Raw genomic sequence first — 18,728 nt, forward strand, 5'->3', positions numbered from 1 at the left:
TCTCTCTACCTCTGCAGCTACTGCTGCTTGCTTTTTATGGAGAAATGTCATGTCATGTATTAGATATGCCAGTGGAAGGATTAGGTAGGGACCTGGATGGGCCATGCCTGGGAACACAAGCAGTAAGTGTGGACAGGCGTAGCTATGCCCCTCAGGCTTCTCAAGCACGAAGCCTCTCTCGAGTTTCCTTCTCTGGGGTTTGGTTGCTGTGCAGGTTCTGAGCCGTGAGCTGCCTGGGGCAAAAGGACAGAAAGGTGTTCTGCCCCCTAGGAGTGTCCAATAAAAGCACTCACAAGAGCACAGAAATACAAAAGGTATTCAGGGAAAAGGAATATATATGCAAATTAGGCTCACACCTCCACTTGGGCCTGCCAGCCAAACCTTCCAAAACCTCCCTCTCACTCAGCCTCAGCAGGTCCAGGAGTCGGCTGAACTGCCCCCCAGCCCCGCCCCAGCCCAGACCTAGCAGGCCTCAATGCCCCCCCAGACTGGCCTGAATGCACACCCCCTCCCCACTCAAACCAGTGGCATCTAGAAATCAGCTTGCCAAGAAGGCTGCAACCTCCCCCACAAACCAGCGACTATGTCTGCACATGCCAAGAGCAGAGAGGTGTGAGAGAGGGCCAGAACTGGTTGTGATGGGTGGTTATATAGGGAGGTACAGGAGAGGGCAACAGAAAAACTGTCCACCCCCCTCAGACTTTCTGGTCCCTGGAGGACTTCTGTTTCTGTGGTAGAAGAATATGTCCTAAGCCCACAACAGTTTCTAAGCTGGTACTTCACTGCTTGTAGCTGGGATATAGGTAGCTGTTAGGGGGCATATAAATACTTATCTGTGTTGTCTGATATGCACCACTTGTGCAACGTCTGAAGGCTTAAAAAAGGAGCTGTGTACCCTCAGTAAATTTATTAACTAACCCCTGTAGCCTCTTACTTCTTTTAAAATGTCAAGGATTTGCATAATCAGTGCAAACACTGTAAGGAGTTTTTGTTTGATGACTTCAGACAGGTTGGAAGTGATTTTGCAACCTGTTCTCTAAGATGGGTGTCTCGCTTCTGCCCCTTCTAATTATTTCAGTTTACTATTTGCATGAAACATTGATAAATTTCTCATTAATTGGCTGGCTTGTGCTTTTTAAAAAGAAAATCTTTATTCTGGTGTCTCCTTCAAAAACTAAGAAATATTCCTTACACGTAATGACCTCTGTGTTCATTAAATATTGGCTAATGAATGGATTGGGTAAGTCAGATGATACAATGCAGTCAATCTGTTGTTTGCCTAGGTTTGGATTTCTTACATATTTACCACTTTGTCTTTCACATTTAAGCAGGATGATCAGGAGGATGTTAGCCCAGGTCTTACAGAACAGCAGTGGGATAAAAAACTCCCTGAGCCGTTATCCTGGAGAAGTGATGAAGAAGATGAAGACAGTGATTTTGGAGAGGAGCAGAGAGATTGCTACCTGAAGGTAATATCACCCTAAGGCCAGTAACGTCGAAGCCTGTTGCAGGAGGTACAAGAGGCTAGCCTGAGAGGGGTAAAATGATAGCTTGGGGTTTTTTTTGCTGGTTTATAGTGTTGGTCTGTTGTATTTTGCTCCAGTCAGTGAAACACCTTTCTTTTGTAGATTTACAGGATGGTTTAGGTTGGAAAGGATTTTAAAGATGAGCTAGTTGCAACCCTGTGCCATGGGCAGGGACACCTCCCACTAAAACAGGTTACTGAAGATCTCATCCAATCTGGCCTTGAAAACCTGCAGAGAGGGGGTGTCCACAGCCTCCCTGAGCAACCTGTTCCAGTGTCTCACCACCCCCACTGTAAAGAATTTCTTTGCAATGCCCAGTCTAATTCTCCCCTCCTCCAGCTCAAAGCCATTGCCCCAACATCATGTCAAGCCCTTGTAAAAAGTCCCTTCCCAGCAGAGAGCTGAGGACACATCAGATAGTCTTACAGGAAAGTGGAAGGGCAGTAGTTAGTGCCATGAAAACCGAGAATGGCCCAAATACTTAGCATCTGACTGTGTTATTCTTGACAGTGTGCACTCAAAAAAAGGGCACATCTGGCTGGCATTTATTCACAGACTACATTTTGTCTCACAGACTGATCATGTTGATCTTGTTAATGCTTGGAAACTTATGTCCATTGTTGTGAATGTTTGGCAGCCATTCTGTGGGCTGCAGAGCAGTGTAATGTCTTTCAGTTTATTTTAGGAAAACAGTTATTGAATCATGGAGGAGGCCTGTGTCAGGAATAATGTGGCCAGCAGGACCAGGGTAGTCATTCTGCCCCTCTACTGAGTGCTGGTTAGGCCACACCTCTAGTACTGCGTCCAGTTCTGGGCCCCTCAATTTAAGAAAGGTTGAGGTGCTTGAATGTGTCCAGAGAAGGGCACCAAGGCTGGTGTGGGGACTGGAACACAGGCCTGTGAGGAGCAGCTGAGGGAGCTGGGGTTGTTCAGTCTGGAGAAGACAAGGCTCAGATGAGACCTTATTTCTCTTTACTACTACCTGAAAGGAGGTTGTAGCCAGGTGAGGTTGGTCTCTTTTCCCAGGTACTCAGTGACAGAAAAAGAGAACACAGTCTCAAGCTGTGCCAGGGCAGGTTTAGGCTGGATGTTAGGAGGAAGTTCTTCACAGAAAGAGTGATTGCCCATTGGAATGGGCTGCCCGGGGAGGTGGTGGAGTCACCATCCCTGGAGGTGTTCAAGGAAAGACTGGATGAGGCACTCAGTGCCATGGTTTAGTTAATTAGAAGGGTTAGATGACAGCTTGGACTCAGTGATCTTCAGAGGTCTTTTCCAAGCTGATTAATTCTGTGATTCATCTGACATGTGCAGTGTCTATTTTGACCCTCCTGGTAAACTACCTTTTGGCTGTGTTTTAATGTGTTGTGTTGTGCCTCCATGCTCCTTTTTTTGCCACGTTCCACATGCTGTATTGCACATCATTTCTTGTTTCTGTTGATCTCTGTTGCTTATGCTCTTGTTTCCCTTTTTTAGGTGAGCCAATCTCAAGAGCATCAGCAGTATATCACTTTCCTGCAGAGGTTATTGGGACCTTTATTGGAGGCATACAGCTCTGCTGTCACCTTTGTGCACAATTTCAGTGGTCCTGTTTCAGAGTCTGAATACCTTCAAAAGTTACACAGGCACTTAATAAGCAGGACAGAGAGAAATGTTGCTGTTTATGGTATGTTAAACCGGTTTTAAACTACACCTCCTAGGACAAGGTAGCCCAAATTCAGTGGTAGGTTGTTTATCTCTGGTTTGTTTTGTTTTCTTGCAGCTGAGAGTGCTACCTACAGTCACGTGAAAAATGCAGTGAAAGTCTTTAAGGAAATTGGGGTAAGTGTTTGGTGATCACAGCTGGAGATTAAGTCTCATTTTAATAATGAGCACAGTTTGGCAATTCTGGAAACCTTTCCAATGTCAGTTTTTAATCTGTGAATGTAGCTGCAAAACTTTGGTGAATTTTGAGTGTTTTGCTTTCCTTAAGGCTCAGAGCTGTAGGAGAAGAGCACACATTGTGGAACAGGGCACTTTTTGCCTCTGAGAAAACCTGCCTAGATGAGCACAAAGTGTCTATACATTGTTGTTCACAGAAAATGAAGTTCCTCTGCTCTACTCCATACCCTTATGGGATATTAGTGACCATGCTGGAAGGCTCTATGCTTAATAACAACTCAAATTAATTTTGGAGGCCTACTTAAGTCTTCAGAAAGCATTAGTCATTGAATTAGGGCTTAGAAGTGATCAGTGCTTCAGGAGAACCTCTCTAATTGACCTCCAGAGTCCACTGTGCTGACACAAGTGTTTTTTAAAATAAAGAATCAGTTTGGACTTTACCATGAGCATTTTGGATTGGAAATCACTTACCCAGATTTTGCAAAACAAGAGCTTTTCTTTCATGAGAGTGATGTGGCTTCCTGAATGCCAGATGGGATTTAGCATTAGAACTTTGTAAACATCAGCATTTAGGCAAAGTTTTGTACATAAGGATTTTGAAGTATTAACAATAGTTGGCTTATAGGAAAACTTTTGTAGTAAAGACATCTTCTTATGGACTGTAAGAGCTGTAAAGAAAGCACATATTAAATCCACAGTTTTAATTCTAGTTGATTTTGCCATTAAAAAGGGGAACTAGGTGGCATCTACTTAGCATCTATTCAGAGCATAGCATCTGAGTTCTTGTTTACCCTTGCAGCTCAGATGCCTTCAGAGTGTGGGGGTTATGCCTCAGTATTAGGAGTTGGCTGTTTGTGATACACTGTGCTTGATTCTCCTGTACCAACTGAAGGGCTTCAGCACTGGATGAATTCTGGTATCTGCAGGCATTGCCATATAAGCCTTGAAGAAAGGCTGTTAGGAACAAGTCCTTTACTATAAGGGTAATGGAACAATGGAACAAATTCCTCAGGGAGGTGGTTGGGCCCCATTCCTGAAGCTGTTCACTGCTTAAGAGAGTCCAGCACAGAGCCACAAAGATGATTAAGGGAATGGAACATCTCTGTTTCGAGGAGAGACAAAAGAAGCTGGGACTCTTCAACTTGGAGGAGACTGAGAGGTGATCTCATTAATGTTTATAAATATGTAGAGGCTGGAGCCAGGCTCTGCTCGGTGATGCCCAGTGACAGGATAAGGGGCAATGGGTGGAAGTTGAGGCACACGAAGTTTCATGTCAACATAAGGAGGAATTTTTTCACTGTAGGGGTGACACTGGAACAGGCTGCCATGGGGAATTGTGGAGTCTGCCTCTCTGGAGCTAATTCAAAACCTGCCTGGACACATTCCTGTGTGATCTGGTATAGGTGATCCTGCTCTGCAGGGGGATTGGACTGGATGAGATTTCGAGGTCGCTTCCAGTCCCTGACATTCTATGATTTTTATGGCAGTGAGGCTTGACAGGACTCTGAGCAACCTGACCTAGTTGAGGATGCCCCTGCTTACTCCAGAGGGGGTTTAGAGACTGGATAAGGCACTTGGTACCTTGGTTTAGATAATTAGAAGGTGTTGGATGATAGGTTGGACTCGATGATCTCAAAGGTCTTTTTCAACCTGGTTAATTCTGTGGCTTTGGAGGGACCTTTGGAGGTCCCTACACAGACCATTCTATGGTTCTATGAATGGAAAGGGAAAGAAAAAAGTAAATGAAGATAAATTTAACATAGAAGGTAAAACCTCCTTCACAAAAGAAAGGAGGTTCTTTGAACCTGTTGACACTTACCTATGTTCATGTCACACTCTAGGTTTTCAACCAGACAAAACAAAGGAAAGACACCATTTTGGAACTGAGCACTACGTTCCTACCTCAGCGCAACAGGCAGAGACTGCTGGAATTTGTCATGAGCTTCATGGTAATATAAACCACATACAGCACCTTTGTCCAAGGACATGAAGACAGGTCTTGAGACTGTGTCAAAGCCTGGGGACGTTTGCTAATCCTTCGAAGTGTAAGGTGCCACTGTCTGTATAAGGCCTTCTCTGACTTGAACTACTGGAAGACAAGTGCCTTCTTATGTATGCATTTATGGGTTTCTTAAGTCCCAGTCCTGTTGTAATACAGTGATCCTCAGATGACACTTTGGATACGAGTAATTAAACACATTGCAATAAGCAAGAGAAATTAGTAGGATTAGATTTAAAATTAAGAATGAAGTTTTATCAGTGTTAACATTTTAAATGTACTTTTAAAGACTGCAAGAGATGCACAAATCCATGTATTGGTGATCCGTAGCTAACCCTGAGATCTTGAGTTTAGTGGCAACACAGCTTTATGGCATAAAAAAAGTAACTTTGATTCCAATTCAGTTTTATTGTTTTAAATAAATGATTATTTTTTTTTGCTTATACATGATAAATACTTCATGGATAAAGCCATAGTTTTTCATAATTATTAACATAAATGCCAAAACTCTAAGGAGAATAACACTTAACAGACATCTGAGAACAACAATCATTTGGCAGATGATTGTGAGAAGGGTCAGCAGGCACACCTTGCACAACTGTAGCTGTGTAGTGCAGTGGTAAATTGCACTAATCTCTGCTGTCATGAAGAATGTGAGAGTAGCATTCTTGGTTTTGTTATGGTAGCTGTCATTCAGCCAGATGAAAGTCAGGAGACAGTTGCCTGAATGTGAATATCTTGTGAAATCTTAGGTGATTATTTAATTGAAAAAAAAAAGCTATTAAGTTTGGGTCTTTGTTTTGTGGTTTGTTTTTTTGTCGTTGTTGTTTGGATGGGTTTGGTTTTGTTTCTACATAATAGAATGTCAGGTTTAATTTTTTTTTTCTGATGGAGTAAAAATTTGATTTTATGAGGGGAAAAAAAATTTGGCCCTAATAATTTCAGCAATAACTTCTGCAAGTGTTCATGCTGTATTCTCTTGTTGAGCAGATGTAAATTGGCATGAAGTACTAACCTCTAGAAAGACAGAAATGTCATGAACAGTGTGGATTTGACTCCAATTTAACTGACTTACAAACACAATAATTTTTAGACAAAAGTGAATGGTTAATAAATTCTGGGATTCTGGTCTTGCAATCTGATCCTTTTGCATGGAGCACTTGCACTGTAGATTTCATCTTCTCTCCATGTGAATGGAGATTAGATTGCAGCCTGTGGTCCTGTATTTTAGTACAGCTGATCTAGCTGAAGCAATAATGGTATGTGAAGCTGTTTTGCTTGTGAAATGTGTTTTGCCTCGCTTTGATTGCCTTCTCTATGAAGGAAATCAAACATTTCAACTTTCCTCTTGATTCTTGCACCCTGGCTTTGTGAAGCAGAAAGTTCCCCAACCTTCACCATGCAGTCTCTGTCGCTTAACATAAATACGGGAAAGCATACTTGAATCTCAGCACTTGCACTGTTAATGCCAGCACAAAACCCATGCATCAGACTGGAGTTTGCAGCCGAGGAGCTTGCATTTGTACTGCACGTTTGTCAAGGAGAATATTTCTGTACATTTTTTATTAAATGCTATTAATATTTGGAAGCTGCAGTTTATCTTTGATTAACAGGATACTGTTAGCACTGTGAGACGCATGTGTCTTGTCACTAAACCAGGTGCTCTACGACACTTAAAAAGACTTTCTGAACCAAAGCTATGTTAATAGGGATAGAAACTGACCCTAGAGTCACTTTTGGTTTTATGTCCTTCTGCTGTCTCAGCAGGATAGTGACTACATCACACATAATTTTTGTGAAGTCTACTAGCTCTTTAGGAAAACAGTTTCATCTCATACTACTAACATGCACTCTTTGTTAATCTAATGAATGTTTCCTACAGTGGTTGTTGCTGATGGCTTCCATTTTATGTCAAAAAAAAATGATGAGGTGCTTCTAAATAATGAGCTCTTAACAGTTTACTGCATTTCAGTAAATCTGAAGTGTACTAACAGCAAAGATTGTACATACATAGATTCTTAAAAATGAAGCAATATAAAGCAAAAAAAAAAAATCCAAACAAAACTTGAGTCATTTTATTAAGAGTATTCTGCCAACTGATGTATTAGTTACCATAAAACCCAGGTGTACTGTGGGCATTGAGAGTGTTCTGGCTAGGAGTTACAGCTAAGGATATTTATGTCTTACATTAAAAGAAAAAAAAGACAACAAATCTGGTTAATATAAATCAGTGCATGGGTAGGGTATTAATGTATGTGAAGACACATTAATGATTACATTTATGTGCAGAGGGAGGAGGCACCTCTAAAACTGGTTTGATTTGGTGTATGAAAAAATGCTGCATGTGAGAAATCAGCACTGAGTCGTATGGCCCTGGAAGCCTTTGCATTCTGCAGCAGGTGTATCTCTGTGTGTGTGTATATATATATGTGTATATATATATATGCAAGTGTGTATGTTTTGACACATGGTAACAATGCTTTTTCCTGGATATAAAGCACAGAATATAATGTTATCAGGCTGTAACAGTCAAACTAAACCCAACACTTTTGCACTGTATTTATACCTCCAGTGTCTTCTGATTTTATTAACCTCTCATCTTTCCTGTGCTGATAGAATGCCAGGTTAATTCCAGTAAAGTTAGCCAGTAAACAAGGAAGGACTGGCCTTCAGTTACCACAGGTGTATTTTAAGACTCTTCTCTTGCAAAGACTTATATGAGTCTTATGAGCATTTTACTCAGGTGCGAAAGTCTTTTTAGGCCAGAATCTTTCATGAAACCTAATCTTTCCATATGCATCCTGTAGGTCTCATGTTTCCAGAATGATTAAAATATAGAATTTCACTTGCTGTGCCACCACAGCCACCCAAGCCCCCAGAGATTATAAACCTGCTAATACACTTCCTTTCTACTCCCACTGACACTGCAGGCATACCTGCCTTCCCTCTTGACAGTATAGGACTTTTTTCACCTGTCTTTGCTTAGGAAGCATATCACACACTTGGGTTCAGCTGACTGACTGCTCCACAGAGAAGTAATCAGAATCACCACCTAGAAGGTGATTGAGCTGGGAGGTGGTGTAAGATACTGTAGCTCTTGTTTCTCTGCTGATACTGCTTCCTTGAGAATGTTACCACGTTTTACCTGTTATGTGTAATGCTGTGTCTGTTGTAGAAGCACAGAGATGTACTGGAGTCATTTTAATAAATTAAACTGTTTGCAAATATGACATTTAAGAAGTGTTTTTTGTTGTTGGTTTGTGTTGTTATTTAAATGATCTGCTAAAATAATTCATTCAATAACATTGTCCCAGGCCAGGTAGTTTCTGAAATTAAACCATGAAAATCTTCCATTGTAGATGTCTGGACTGGACAGAACCATTTAAAAATCAGACAGATGACATCCTGACTCCTGAGTCACTCTTTATTGTGTTGTGAAGTGGAGGTGCCATTTTTCTTCTCTTTTCCCCTTCCTTGCAAGGCTCTTGTATGTAGTTTAATCTTTAAATGTTCCTCTCACTTTACAGGGAGCCAGGGGCGTGGGGAGCGTCAAGCGGGAGTCTGGGATGATTCTGATGCTGCAGTCTGCCTGTTCTCCTGGTGATTTCAGGTGGACCTGTAGTACAACAAGCACCTGTCAGCAGTTCTGACAGCAGCTGGTAAATCTGAATCAGTTGGTGTGGAGCTCTAATATGATAGAACCTGCATAGATGATCATTAATACAGTGAGAAGGAGGGATGCAGTTTCACTTTTCAGGGGAAATTAAAGTTGTAATCAACTGATTCTTTAAGAGGCCTCTAGCAATGTTCACATGCATGCAAGACTCAATTAACTGACAGCTGCAGGCTGAGGCAGGAAACTAAGATTCAATTATTGTCAAGAGCTTGAATAAAACCCGATTTTTATTGGTGATGACCTTACATAGTGTTCTTTCCTAAATGTCTTCTTATTTCTCAGTCTTTCAAAATCCCCACTGTCAGATAAGACACATCTCTCTGGTTTTTGCTTAATTCAGTTTTCTTCTAATGAAAGCTTGTCAGGCTTATCTAGAAGGATCACCTGATTTGAGGGTTCTGATTTGTTCTGTCTTTCGGTACACTTAAGTTTTTGGTGGCCCTATGTTTCCAAGGTAAGATCCACACTGATCTGAATTGCCACTTGAAATGTTTTCTTTACAGTCTCTTACAGGTGTTCATTCGTGTTGCATTTGCTGGGTGAGAGCTGTTGTCCCTGTTAATTCTTCTGTAAGTGGCTCATCTGTTAATGCAATTGAACAAAAAGTTTTGTAGTCAATGCTGTCGTCACAATAAGGAACTTTTCTGGCTCTTGGAAAGAAGCAGGTATGAAATGTTCATTGCTGTGTATGTCAGAGTTCAGACCTAGGAGACCAGAAACTTCAGAGACTTTCAGATTTCATCTGCCATAAAGCATGGATAGTTAGGGAAATAAAAGGCACTTAATGAAGTATTGTGTAGGTCTCAGTTATATGACTAGAAGTGTATGTGTATGTAGTTGTGCAGGCTTTATTGCTACAGGTGATTGGCATAAAGAGAGCTTTGTCCAGCACAATAATAATATTGCTGTAAAACTGCAGTCACTTGGTCTCAAATGCTTTACAGAGCAGCAATCTCTGACAGATGAGGAAACCTAGATCTGGAGCTCAGTGACACCTAGGAGCCCATTCTTCTGCTCCTAATTTCTAGGTTACTTCTACTGTTGTCACATTTTCGTTTTCAAGCGACAGTAGTTTGAGGAAAGCTGCATTTATATGAGTACCAAGTGCATCTTTTTTCTCTCCTTAAAACACAGTTCACAGTCAGAATGGAAGAATTGCTATTAGTAGTGGAAATGATTCCACCAGCATCTGTTCTGACTCTTATTCAATATCTACATTAGTGACTCGGGGAACGGAGGAGACAGTTTACTCTTTCCATTTGTAGGTAACAAAATCTGGGAGAGCCAGGTGGTACACTGGATGCTGTTATATGTGACATATAATAATTAAATCCAACCAGGAAACTATAGGGTGTTACAATAGAGAAGAAAAACTAAATGCACAGGAAAGGAAATAAAATGATGCTGTAGGAGTTATTTAAAGAAAGATGTGATCAGTAAATCGAGATTAACTACTGTAGATTCAAGCAGAACAGAGTCAGGAGTGGCATGCTGTTAGGAAAAGATCACAGAATTAATCAGGTTGGAAAAGGCCTCTGAGATCATCAAGTCCAACCTATCACCTAGCCCTTCTAATTAAGCCATGGCACTAATTGTCTTATCCAGCCTCCTTTTAAACACCTCCAGGAATGGTAACTGCACCACCTTCCCAGGCAGCCCATTCCAATGCCAATCACTCTTTTGCGAAGAACTTCTTAACATCCAGCCTAAACCTGCCCTAGTGCAGCTTAAGACTGTGTCCTCTTGTTCTGTCCCTGGTTGCCTGGGAGAAGAGACCAAGCCCTGTCTGGCTAAAACCTTCTTTCAGGTAGTTGTAGAGAGAAATAAGGTCTCTCCTGAGCCTCCTCCAGGCTGAACAACCCCAGCTCCCTTATGGAGCTGTGCGCCAGCCTTGGTGCCCTCATCCAGACACATTTGAGCACCTCAGCATCTTTAAGGTCAAACATCTTGCAAAGATTCTATATTCCTGCACGCCACAAACACAGGGCAAAACCTTCCAGTTCATTCAGATTGATAAGGTCTCAGATGGGATACTACATTGTGTTTGAGGAGCACTGTTTGAAGGATGCTGATGGGCAAAATGGAAGGGTGGTGGGGAAAAAGGCTTGCTCTTCCCCTTGTGAAAGAAGAGAAGAATCAGGGTTATGCCCTGGATAGGGGAACACTGAGGTTGTGTAAAAGTAGTGGGTTTAGTCTTGAGTCATGGTGAAAAGAATCTGTAAAATACCTGAACAGTTCCAGATACTGCAATGTCTGAAAAGATAGTGTAAATTCTTTCTACTGTAAGCTCTTTTTCCTGTAAGCAAAGAGAGGCACAGATAGATGGCCTGGGAGGCTGATATTTCACTTATTCTGAATACTGAGTCCCTCTCCCTGCCAATCTTGCCATGCTGTGTGGACAGGAGGTAAACCTCAGCCTTCCAGATCCAGACATCTTTCCTAAATGAAATAGAAATGGGTTTGTGGAGAAGCAGCTTGATCAGACTGCTTTGAGTGGTGATCTGACTGGCTCGTCATCCCCAAGTCCCAGGGTCAGGGGCAGCTCTAGTAGAGATTTGATGGCTTTATGAAGGATATTCTGTAAAATGTTTGCTTAGTGTCAGAAAAGCCTATGGAGTGCCAGCAGTGATAAGGAAGAGAACAGAAGGGAAACTGGGTTAACATCACTGTGCCTCTGCACTGTGTCTTGAGTGCTGCATAAGCATTTTCACAGAGATCTCTAAGAGTCCTCTACCTCTGCCAGCAGTAAAATCTCTCTTGACTGGAAAAATGGGTGAGGAATCCTGCTTCTGGCATTTTCACCTTGCAGACTCGCTGGCAGACTACAATTACAAATTAACCTTGTAATCTGTTAAAAGATCACAGTTTAACTCTGACCCTGCTTTGGAAATGCTGAAACCCAAGTGCCATTTCCTGAGTTTTAGGTTTACTGCTGCCTTGACCATTTTGTTATCTCAGGACTTCAGGCAGCAGTGACTGTACCTCCCCAAAGAAAACAACATTTATAAATGTCACAGACCTGTCAGTGGCACATAATGCATGCTCTTGGGAAGAATTCCAGGATGCCCCCAAGAGCAACCTCTCTCAGTGAGCTCTGTACTGTGTGGTTGCTGCTGTGTAATTGGTACCCGAGATGGCTTGTTAACGGCTGGCTGGAGCATGTCTATAAAACCAGTGCCTCACCTTGGATTTGTTGCTCTCCTTTGGATGAGACTCGGGAAGGGGGTGATGGATTGGTTTTGTTTCCAAGTTAAGAGTTTTGCATGTCTGTGGAAAAGTTTACTTCATCTTCACTATATTTAGCTGAAGCCTAATTTTGGCAGTGGTGCTAGGCATCTCTGGGAATCAGCCTTCCTCTTGTCTCTGCAGGATGGAGAAGGCCAATTAAACCTCTACCTGTCAGAAAGATGTAAAAGGCCTTTTTCAGTGTTGATATTTCCCCTTCATTAAACTTAATGATCATAATTCATCAGCTTTGCTTTGTCTCACTGGCTGGCCAGTTTTCCCACTGTGCTGCAGGTTTAGACACTCATCACCCTCATGTTCCTAAGTCCATCTCATTGTCCTTAACAGCAACTCTTTGGTTGGATGGCTCAGCTTTATCCTTCAAAAAAAGCCCACAAAATATGAAAATGAGCTCCTTTTAAAATCCAGACATCATAATTTAAGTTATTGAATATTTTTTATTCCTTGGCAGGGAGGTTGGACTCGATGATCGCCAGAGGTCCCTTCCAACCTCTAAAGTTCTGTGATTCTGTGACTGGTTTTCTATCAGAAAATCCTGTTTCCTTAAAAATGAGTATACTTCCTTATTTTAGCAAGGTGCTTGGGAAAGAATTAGATCTGAAGAATGGCTTTGCACTGAAGCAGTGGCTTTGTCCGGGGTTTAGAAATCACAGAATCACAGAATGTTAGGGGCTGGAAGGGACTTGGAAAGATCAGCCAGTCCAACCCCCCTGCAGGGCAGGATCACCTGTACCAGATCACACATCCAGGCAGGTTTTGAATTATCTCCAGCGAGGGAGACTCTACAACCTCCCTGGGCAGCTTGTTCCAGTGCTCTGTCACCCCCACAGTGAAAAAGTTCCTCCTTATATTTACATGAAACTTCCTGTGCCTCAACTTCCATCCACTGCCTCTTATCCTGTCATTGGGCATCACCGAGCAGAGCCTGGCTCCAGCCTCCTGGCACTCATTCTTTGCGTATTTATAAACATTAATGAGATCACCTCTCAGTCTCCTGCAAGCTAAAAAGTCCCAGCTCCCTTTGTCTCTCCTCGAAACAGAGATGTTCCCTTCCCTCCTTCATCTTAGCTCTGTGCTGGACTCTTTCAATCAGTTCTGTGTCCCTCTTGAACTGGGGGGCCCAGAACTGGACACAGTACTCCAGATGCAGCCTCACCAGGGCAGAGCAGAAGGGCAGGAGAACCTCTCTTGACCTACTAACCACAAGAAAGTTCATTCTGGGGTTTTGAAAGGGAAGGCTGAACAAGCTGGGTTGTTTGGGGTTTTTTTTGCCCCCAAAGTTTTCCATAAAAATGCAAACCAAAACAGCAGGGTTTGAAAAGTTTGTGATGTTTCATTCAGCTACCATGGAAATGTAATTAGTTTCCTCTTCTTTTTGGAGATGAGCTCAGTTAATCCAATCACACTTGGTTTTGTGAAGAAATGTTGTTTGATGTTTTTTTTCAATGCTGAGCCTGGCTCAATGAGGTGAACTTTAAAACTGTGCTGAAGAATGATCTGGTCTATGCAAAGAAATGAAGCCATATCCCAGGGCACATTCCTTGAAATAAGGTTTTGTTTAATTCCCCAGAGAGTTTGTCACCTGTAACAAAGTGGATGTAGATGTAGTGGCTGTGGATGTAGGCTGCCTGGACTTCAGCAAAGCCTTTGACACTGTCTGCCACAACAAGCTCCTAGCCAAGCTGGCAGCTTATGGCTTGGACAGATTCACTCTGTGCTGGGTCAAGAACTGGCTGGATGGCAGAGTTCAGAGAGTGGTGGTGAATGGTGCCACATCCAGTTGGCAGCTGTCACTAGTGGTGTTCCCCAGGGATCAGTGCTGGGCCCAGTCCTGTTCAATATCTTTATTGATGACCTGGACGAGGGCATTGAGTCCTGCATCAGTAAGTTTGCAGATGACACCAAGCTAGGAGCAGGTGTTGATCTGTTGGAAGGTAGGAGAGCCCTGCAGAGGGACCTGGACAGACTGGATGGGTGGGCAGAGGCCAATGGGATGACATTTAACAAGGCCAAGTGCAGGGTTCTGCACTTTGGCCACAACAACCCCAAGCATCACTACAGGCTGGGGACAGAGTGGCTGGAGAGCAGCCAGGAAGGAAGGGACCTGGGGATACTGGTGGATGGTAGGCTGAAGATGAGCCAGCAGTGTGCTCAGGTGGGCAGGAGAGCCAATGGCATCCTGGCCTGTATCAGGAACAGTGTGGCCAGTAGGACAAGGAAGGTTATTCTTTCCCTGTACTCAGCACTGGTCAAGCCATACCTTGAGTACTGTGTCCATTTCTGGGCCTCTCAATTCAAGAGAGATGTTGAGGTGCTGGAATGTGTCCAGAGAAGGGCAACAAGGCTGGTGAAGGGCCTGGAACACAAACCCTATGAGGAGAGGCTGAGGGAGCTGGGGTTGTTTAGTGTGGAAAATAAGAGGCTTAGGGGTGATCTCACTGCTGCCTACAACTACCTGAAGGGAGGCTGTAGCCAGGTGGGGGGTGGCCTCTTCTGCCAGGCAACCATCAACAGAACAAGGGGACACAGTCTCAAGCTGTGCCAGGGGAAGTATAGGCTGGATGTTAGGAGGAAGTTCTTCACAGAGAGAGTGATTGGCATTGGAATGGGCTGCCCAGGGAGGTGGTGGAGGCACCGTCCCTGGAGGTGTTCAAGGAAAGACTGGATGAGGCACTTAGTGCCATGGTCTAGTTGACTGGATAGGGCTGGGTGCTAGGTTGGACTGGATGATGTTGGAGGTATTTTCCAACCTGGTTGATTCTATCCTATCCTATTCTATTCTACTCCAGTGAATGTTCCACGTGTCTAGGGAGTGAGGAAATTTGCACATGCCTTGTGTTCACATTTTTGTAATGCTTAGATATAATGTGAATTTGTTGGGGTGAGAGGTTTTGGAACTTCTCCATTCTTCCCTCAAAACTGTGAATTATGTCACTTTTAACCCAAAATGTTTCCTTTTATCCAGGAGTCTGAGAAAACTGCTTTGGATATTAAGAGAACTCTGTCCTTTTACTGGCTATAATTATTAACCCAAGTTGCAGTTTAAGGAAGTCAGAGTGAAAGTAGCAGAGAAATATTAGAGGCTGGTATTTCTAGTTATACTCCAGAGGGTTAGGAGAGCAAACTGGGGCAGGAGGCTGTGCGTATGTTTTGCCTTTTAATTGGTTTATATAAAGTTATCCTTTTCCCCGTGCAAGAGGCAGTAAAACTGAAAGATGTTGGAATCAATGACACATGTAGTTATTTTTGTGAACAAAGTAAATGAAGTACAAGTTGGTGATTAGTGATTGCAAGCAAAATGCTAGATAAGAAGTTGATACAAGCTGTCTATCATTTCCGAGCATTAAAGGATTAGTCTGAACAAGACAGTGCAAGGCTCCCTTATCTCTTATTAAAACCTCAATTCATTTATTGAAGAATCAGATCTAAATGATGCAGCAGACTTGAAATATTGCTGTTGCAGTAGCTTGGTGCAGACTTGGCATAGGCTGGAAGGTGGGTTCAGTAAAGGAAATTTTGATGTGCAGGTCCTGCTGGAGGTAGCCTAGTCCCAGAGAATCATAGAATGGTTTAGGTTGGAAGGGACCTCAAAGATCATCTAGTTCCAGCCCCCTGCCATAGGCAGGGATACCTCCCACTAGAACAGGTTGCTCAAGGCCTCCTCCAGCCTGACCTTGAGCACTTCCAGGGAGGGAGCAGCCACAACCTCCCTGGGCAACCTGTGCGAGTGTCTCACCACCCTCACTGTGAAGAACTTCTTCCTAACATCTAGTTTAAATCTCCCCTTTTCCAGTTTAAACCCATTGCTTCCCGTCCTGTCATTACAGGACCATCACTGGGAATTGTTACTGTAGGTCATGTAAAGAGACGAGGATCTGAGAGAGCAGGGAGAATGGGGAGGGTTGTTGCACTGGAGGATTGGAGGGACATACATGAAGAAATGGAATTTGCCTCCTGGCTCTGAAATTGTCTGCAAATGTGACCCTAGGAAGACTACTACCCTAGGAAATATCTCAGTGCCCAGGAGGTAATGGTGCACCTGCACTACTCAGGTCCTGGAAGCAGGGTTGGATGGTGGATTGATGCCTCCACGGTTCCACAGGTATTAATGTACACAGTTCTATGCCTTGCTGTGCTGGTAAGCCCAGGGTGTGCTTGCCCAGGGCAAGCCTGCACTGGACACCTGCCCCATCCCTGCCCCTGAGCGAGACAAATGGCACCTGCTCAAGCACTGCATGGCAGGGATGGAGCATGTGGTGTGCACAAATGACTGTCAGTCTGGGCAGGTTCTGGCCACACAGAAGCATCACAGCAGGTGATGATGGGAATAAATAAGAGGAGCCACAGGGAGACTCCTGATCCAATTAGCTCAGGACTATTTTTTTCAACAGAAAAAAAATCCATTCTCCCTGTTATTACTGTGTGACTGTAGTGATTTCCACAGTCCACATCAGCTCTGGCCCACTGATTTCTTTCTCCCAACTCATTCTTATCCAGAGGAGGAACCCTGACTCTGGCTGCTCTGTGCTGCATAAACTACATAAGGCTGTTTGTTTAAACTGCTGAAAAACCCACTCTTTCCCTACTCTTTGCTTCCTTTTGCATGCTGACCGTGGTTGGTGAGGTAAGAACTGCCTCTCAGATCTATCAGATCTGTGATAAATAAAACCAGGAATCCCAGAGGAGATGTGTGAGAATTAAGGATTTTGGTCCTGTCATTTTAAACTCTTTTTCTTTGGAGGGATTTTGTCGTTTTGCTAATAGACAAACATGGGTGAGCCCAGCTCCATCTTCAGTGTATCCAGCAGATGGTGATGGAGTTTCATCTACAGCTGTGATTCTCTTCGAGGGCCTGGGCAGCACCATTCCCATACCTGAGCCCCCAGGCAGTCCATTAGAAGCAAAACATCATTTCCTTGGCAGCCAGATGCACTATTTGCTTAACATGAAAGCACTTGGTTTGAAGCCGATTTTATCTGTTACTGTGATTGATTTTTGTGGTTGCAGGAGGCAGGCTGGCACCTGACACAAACACCAGAACTTGAAAGACCATCTATAATGCCTGTAGGCATGGAGTGGTGTTTACACTGCTTCAAGAGAAAATGTGCACTAGGAGAGAATCTCTTGACCTCTTCTTCCTCCTGCTACCTCGGTTTTGGACAGGCATTTAGAAGAAATGAAGCCATCACTCCCAAGTCCATACCTGAGCAGGCCTCAAGTTTAAAAGTGTTCCAGCTGCAAGGCCAGGCTTTGGGGTTGCAAACTCATCTCAGATCCCCTCCACCTTCCCACCCCATGCAAACCAACATCCTTCTACAGCTGTTGGAGGCAGAGAACTGAATCTTTTGCAAGGCAGGTGGGCAGCAGAGGCTGTGTCATAAGGAGTATTTCAGACACCCCAGCAAGGCTGCCAGCTCAACTTATCCTTCTTTAGATGTAAACCTTCCTCTGATGCTGGAGGCTAACTCCAAGACTTTGGCTGGATGTGAGCACTAGGTGTTCTCATAGCATGACTGCATCTCCTGAATATTCTTAAAAGCATTACAAGCATTAGTTCGATTTAAAAATGTTCTGTAGTCTTTTCCTTGTGAAGATAACCTTCCTGAACTCGTGTCTCAGGAAGAAGATTGATTGAAATACCAGTGAACATCCTAATTCATCAATGCACTGTTTTTATCTCAGAAACCTCCTGATGCACCCACCAGTGCAAAGCAGATTTGAACTTGCCCTAGCTAAAAACTGAGGAGTCCCCTGACTTTAAGAAAGTCCTCAGGGAAGAGCAGACAGCACAGTTCACTCTACTGCACAGCATGCAAGTGCAGAGTCTGGACAGGGAGATGGCCTGTGCCCTGCTGAGCACCTCTCTCCTGGTTTCCAAATGGCTTTGTGGAGCCCAGAAGGTGTGGTTCATGCTCATTTCTTGATAGCAGTATTGATGCTGGCAAATCCTGCTCTTTCCCCTTCTCTCTCCTTAAGCTCCACCCCAGTGCTCATGTGCCCTGTTTCTAAGCACAGGAGCTGGGATCACAGTTTCAAATTCTGCAGCTTCCTCCTCCTTCGTCCCCTTTTTTTCTGGATTACATCTCAGGTGGATCAAAACCACAGTCTAGCTCCTTGTCAAACACCACTGGTCACTGTTAGCATGGTGGAGTCAGCCAAGCTGCTGACAGAGACAAATGATCTAGAAAGATTGAAAGGAAGGCAGAGATATTTTACACAGGTATTTTCAAGAGACTGTTTACTGTTAAGGCTTTAAGTTTCTGCAGCAATTCAGTAATCTCTATCTTGTCCAAAAAGCAAGGTGTGGGCAACAAAGCAACCAAGACAAGATCCTTATGACCTTTCAGTTCTCCCTGATGGTGTGCAGGGTGGAGCTTGCACCTGGGCCTGGATCTGAGAAAAG

General features: G+C 43.5%; 1 protein-coding gene across 2 annotated transcripts in view; it reads left to right on the forward strand.

Annotated features, from left to right (window-relative positions):
* Window positions 1–8,630, forward strand: part of GPAM (glycerol-3-phosphate acyltransferase, mitochondrial) — a 35,307-nt gene extending 26,677 nt beyond the window's left edge. The window contains exons 18-21 of one of the 2 annotated variants that reach the window (XM_064144399.1): window positions 1,329–1,469; window positions 3,000–3,189; window positions 3,286–3,344; window positions 5,246–8,630. In XM_064144399.1, the coding sequence (XP_064000469.1) occupies window positions 1,329–1,469; window positions 3,000–3,189; window positions 3,286–3,344; window positions 5,246–5,362 (507 nt within the window). In that variant the 3' untranslated portion in view covers window positions 5,363–8,630. The remainder of the gene's footprint in view (window positions 1–1,328; window positions 1,470–2,999; window positions 3,190–3,285; window positions 3,345–5,245) is intronic. The other variant, XM_064144400.1, reaches the window with a different exon arrangement.
* The last annotated feature ends 10,098 nt before the right edge of the window (window positions 8,631–18,728 follow it).

Source organism: Pogoniulus pusillus, chromosome 6 (assembly GCF_015220805.1).
Source record: "Pogoniulus pusillus isolate bPogPus1 chromosome 6, bPogPus1.pri, whole genome shotgun sequence".
Lineage (NCBI taxonomy): Eukaryota > Metazoa > Chordata > Aves > Piciformes > Lybiidae > Pogoniulus > Pogoniulus pusillus.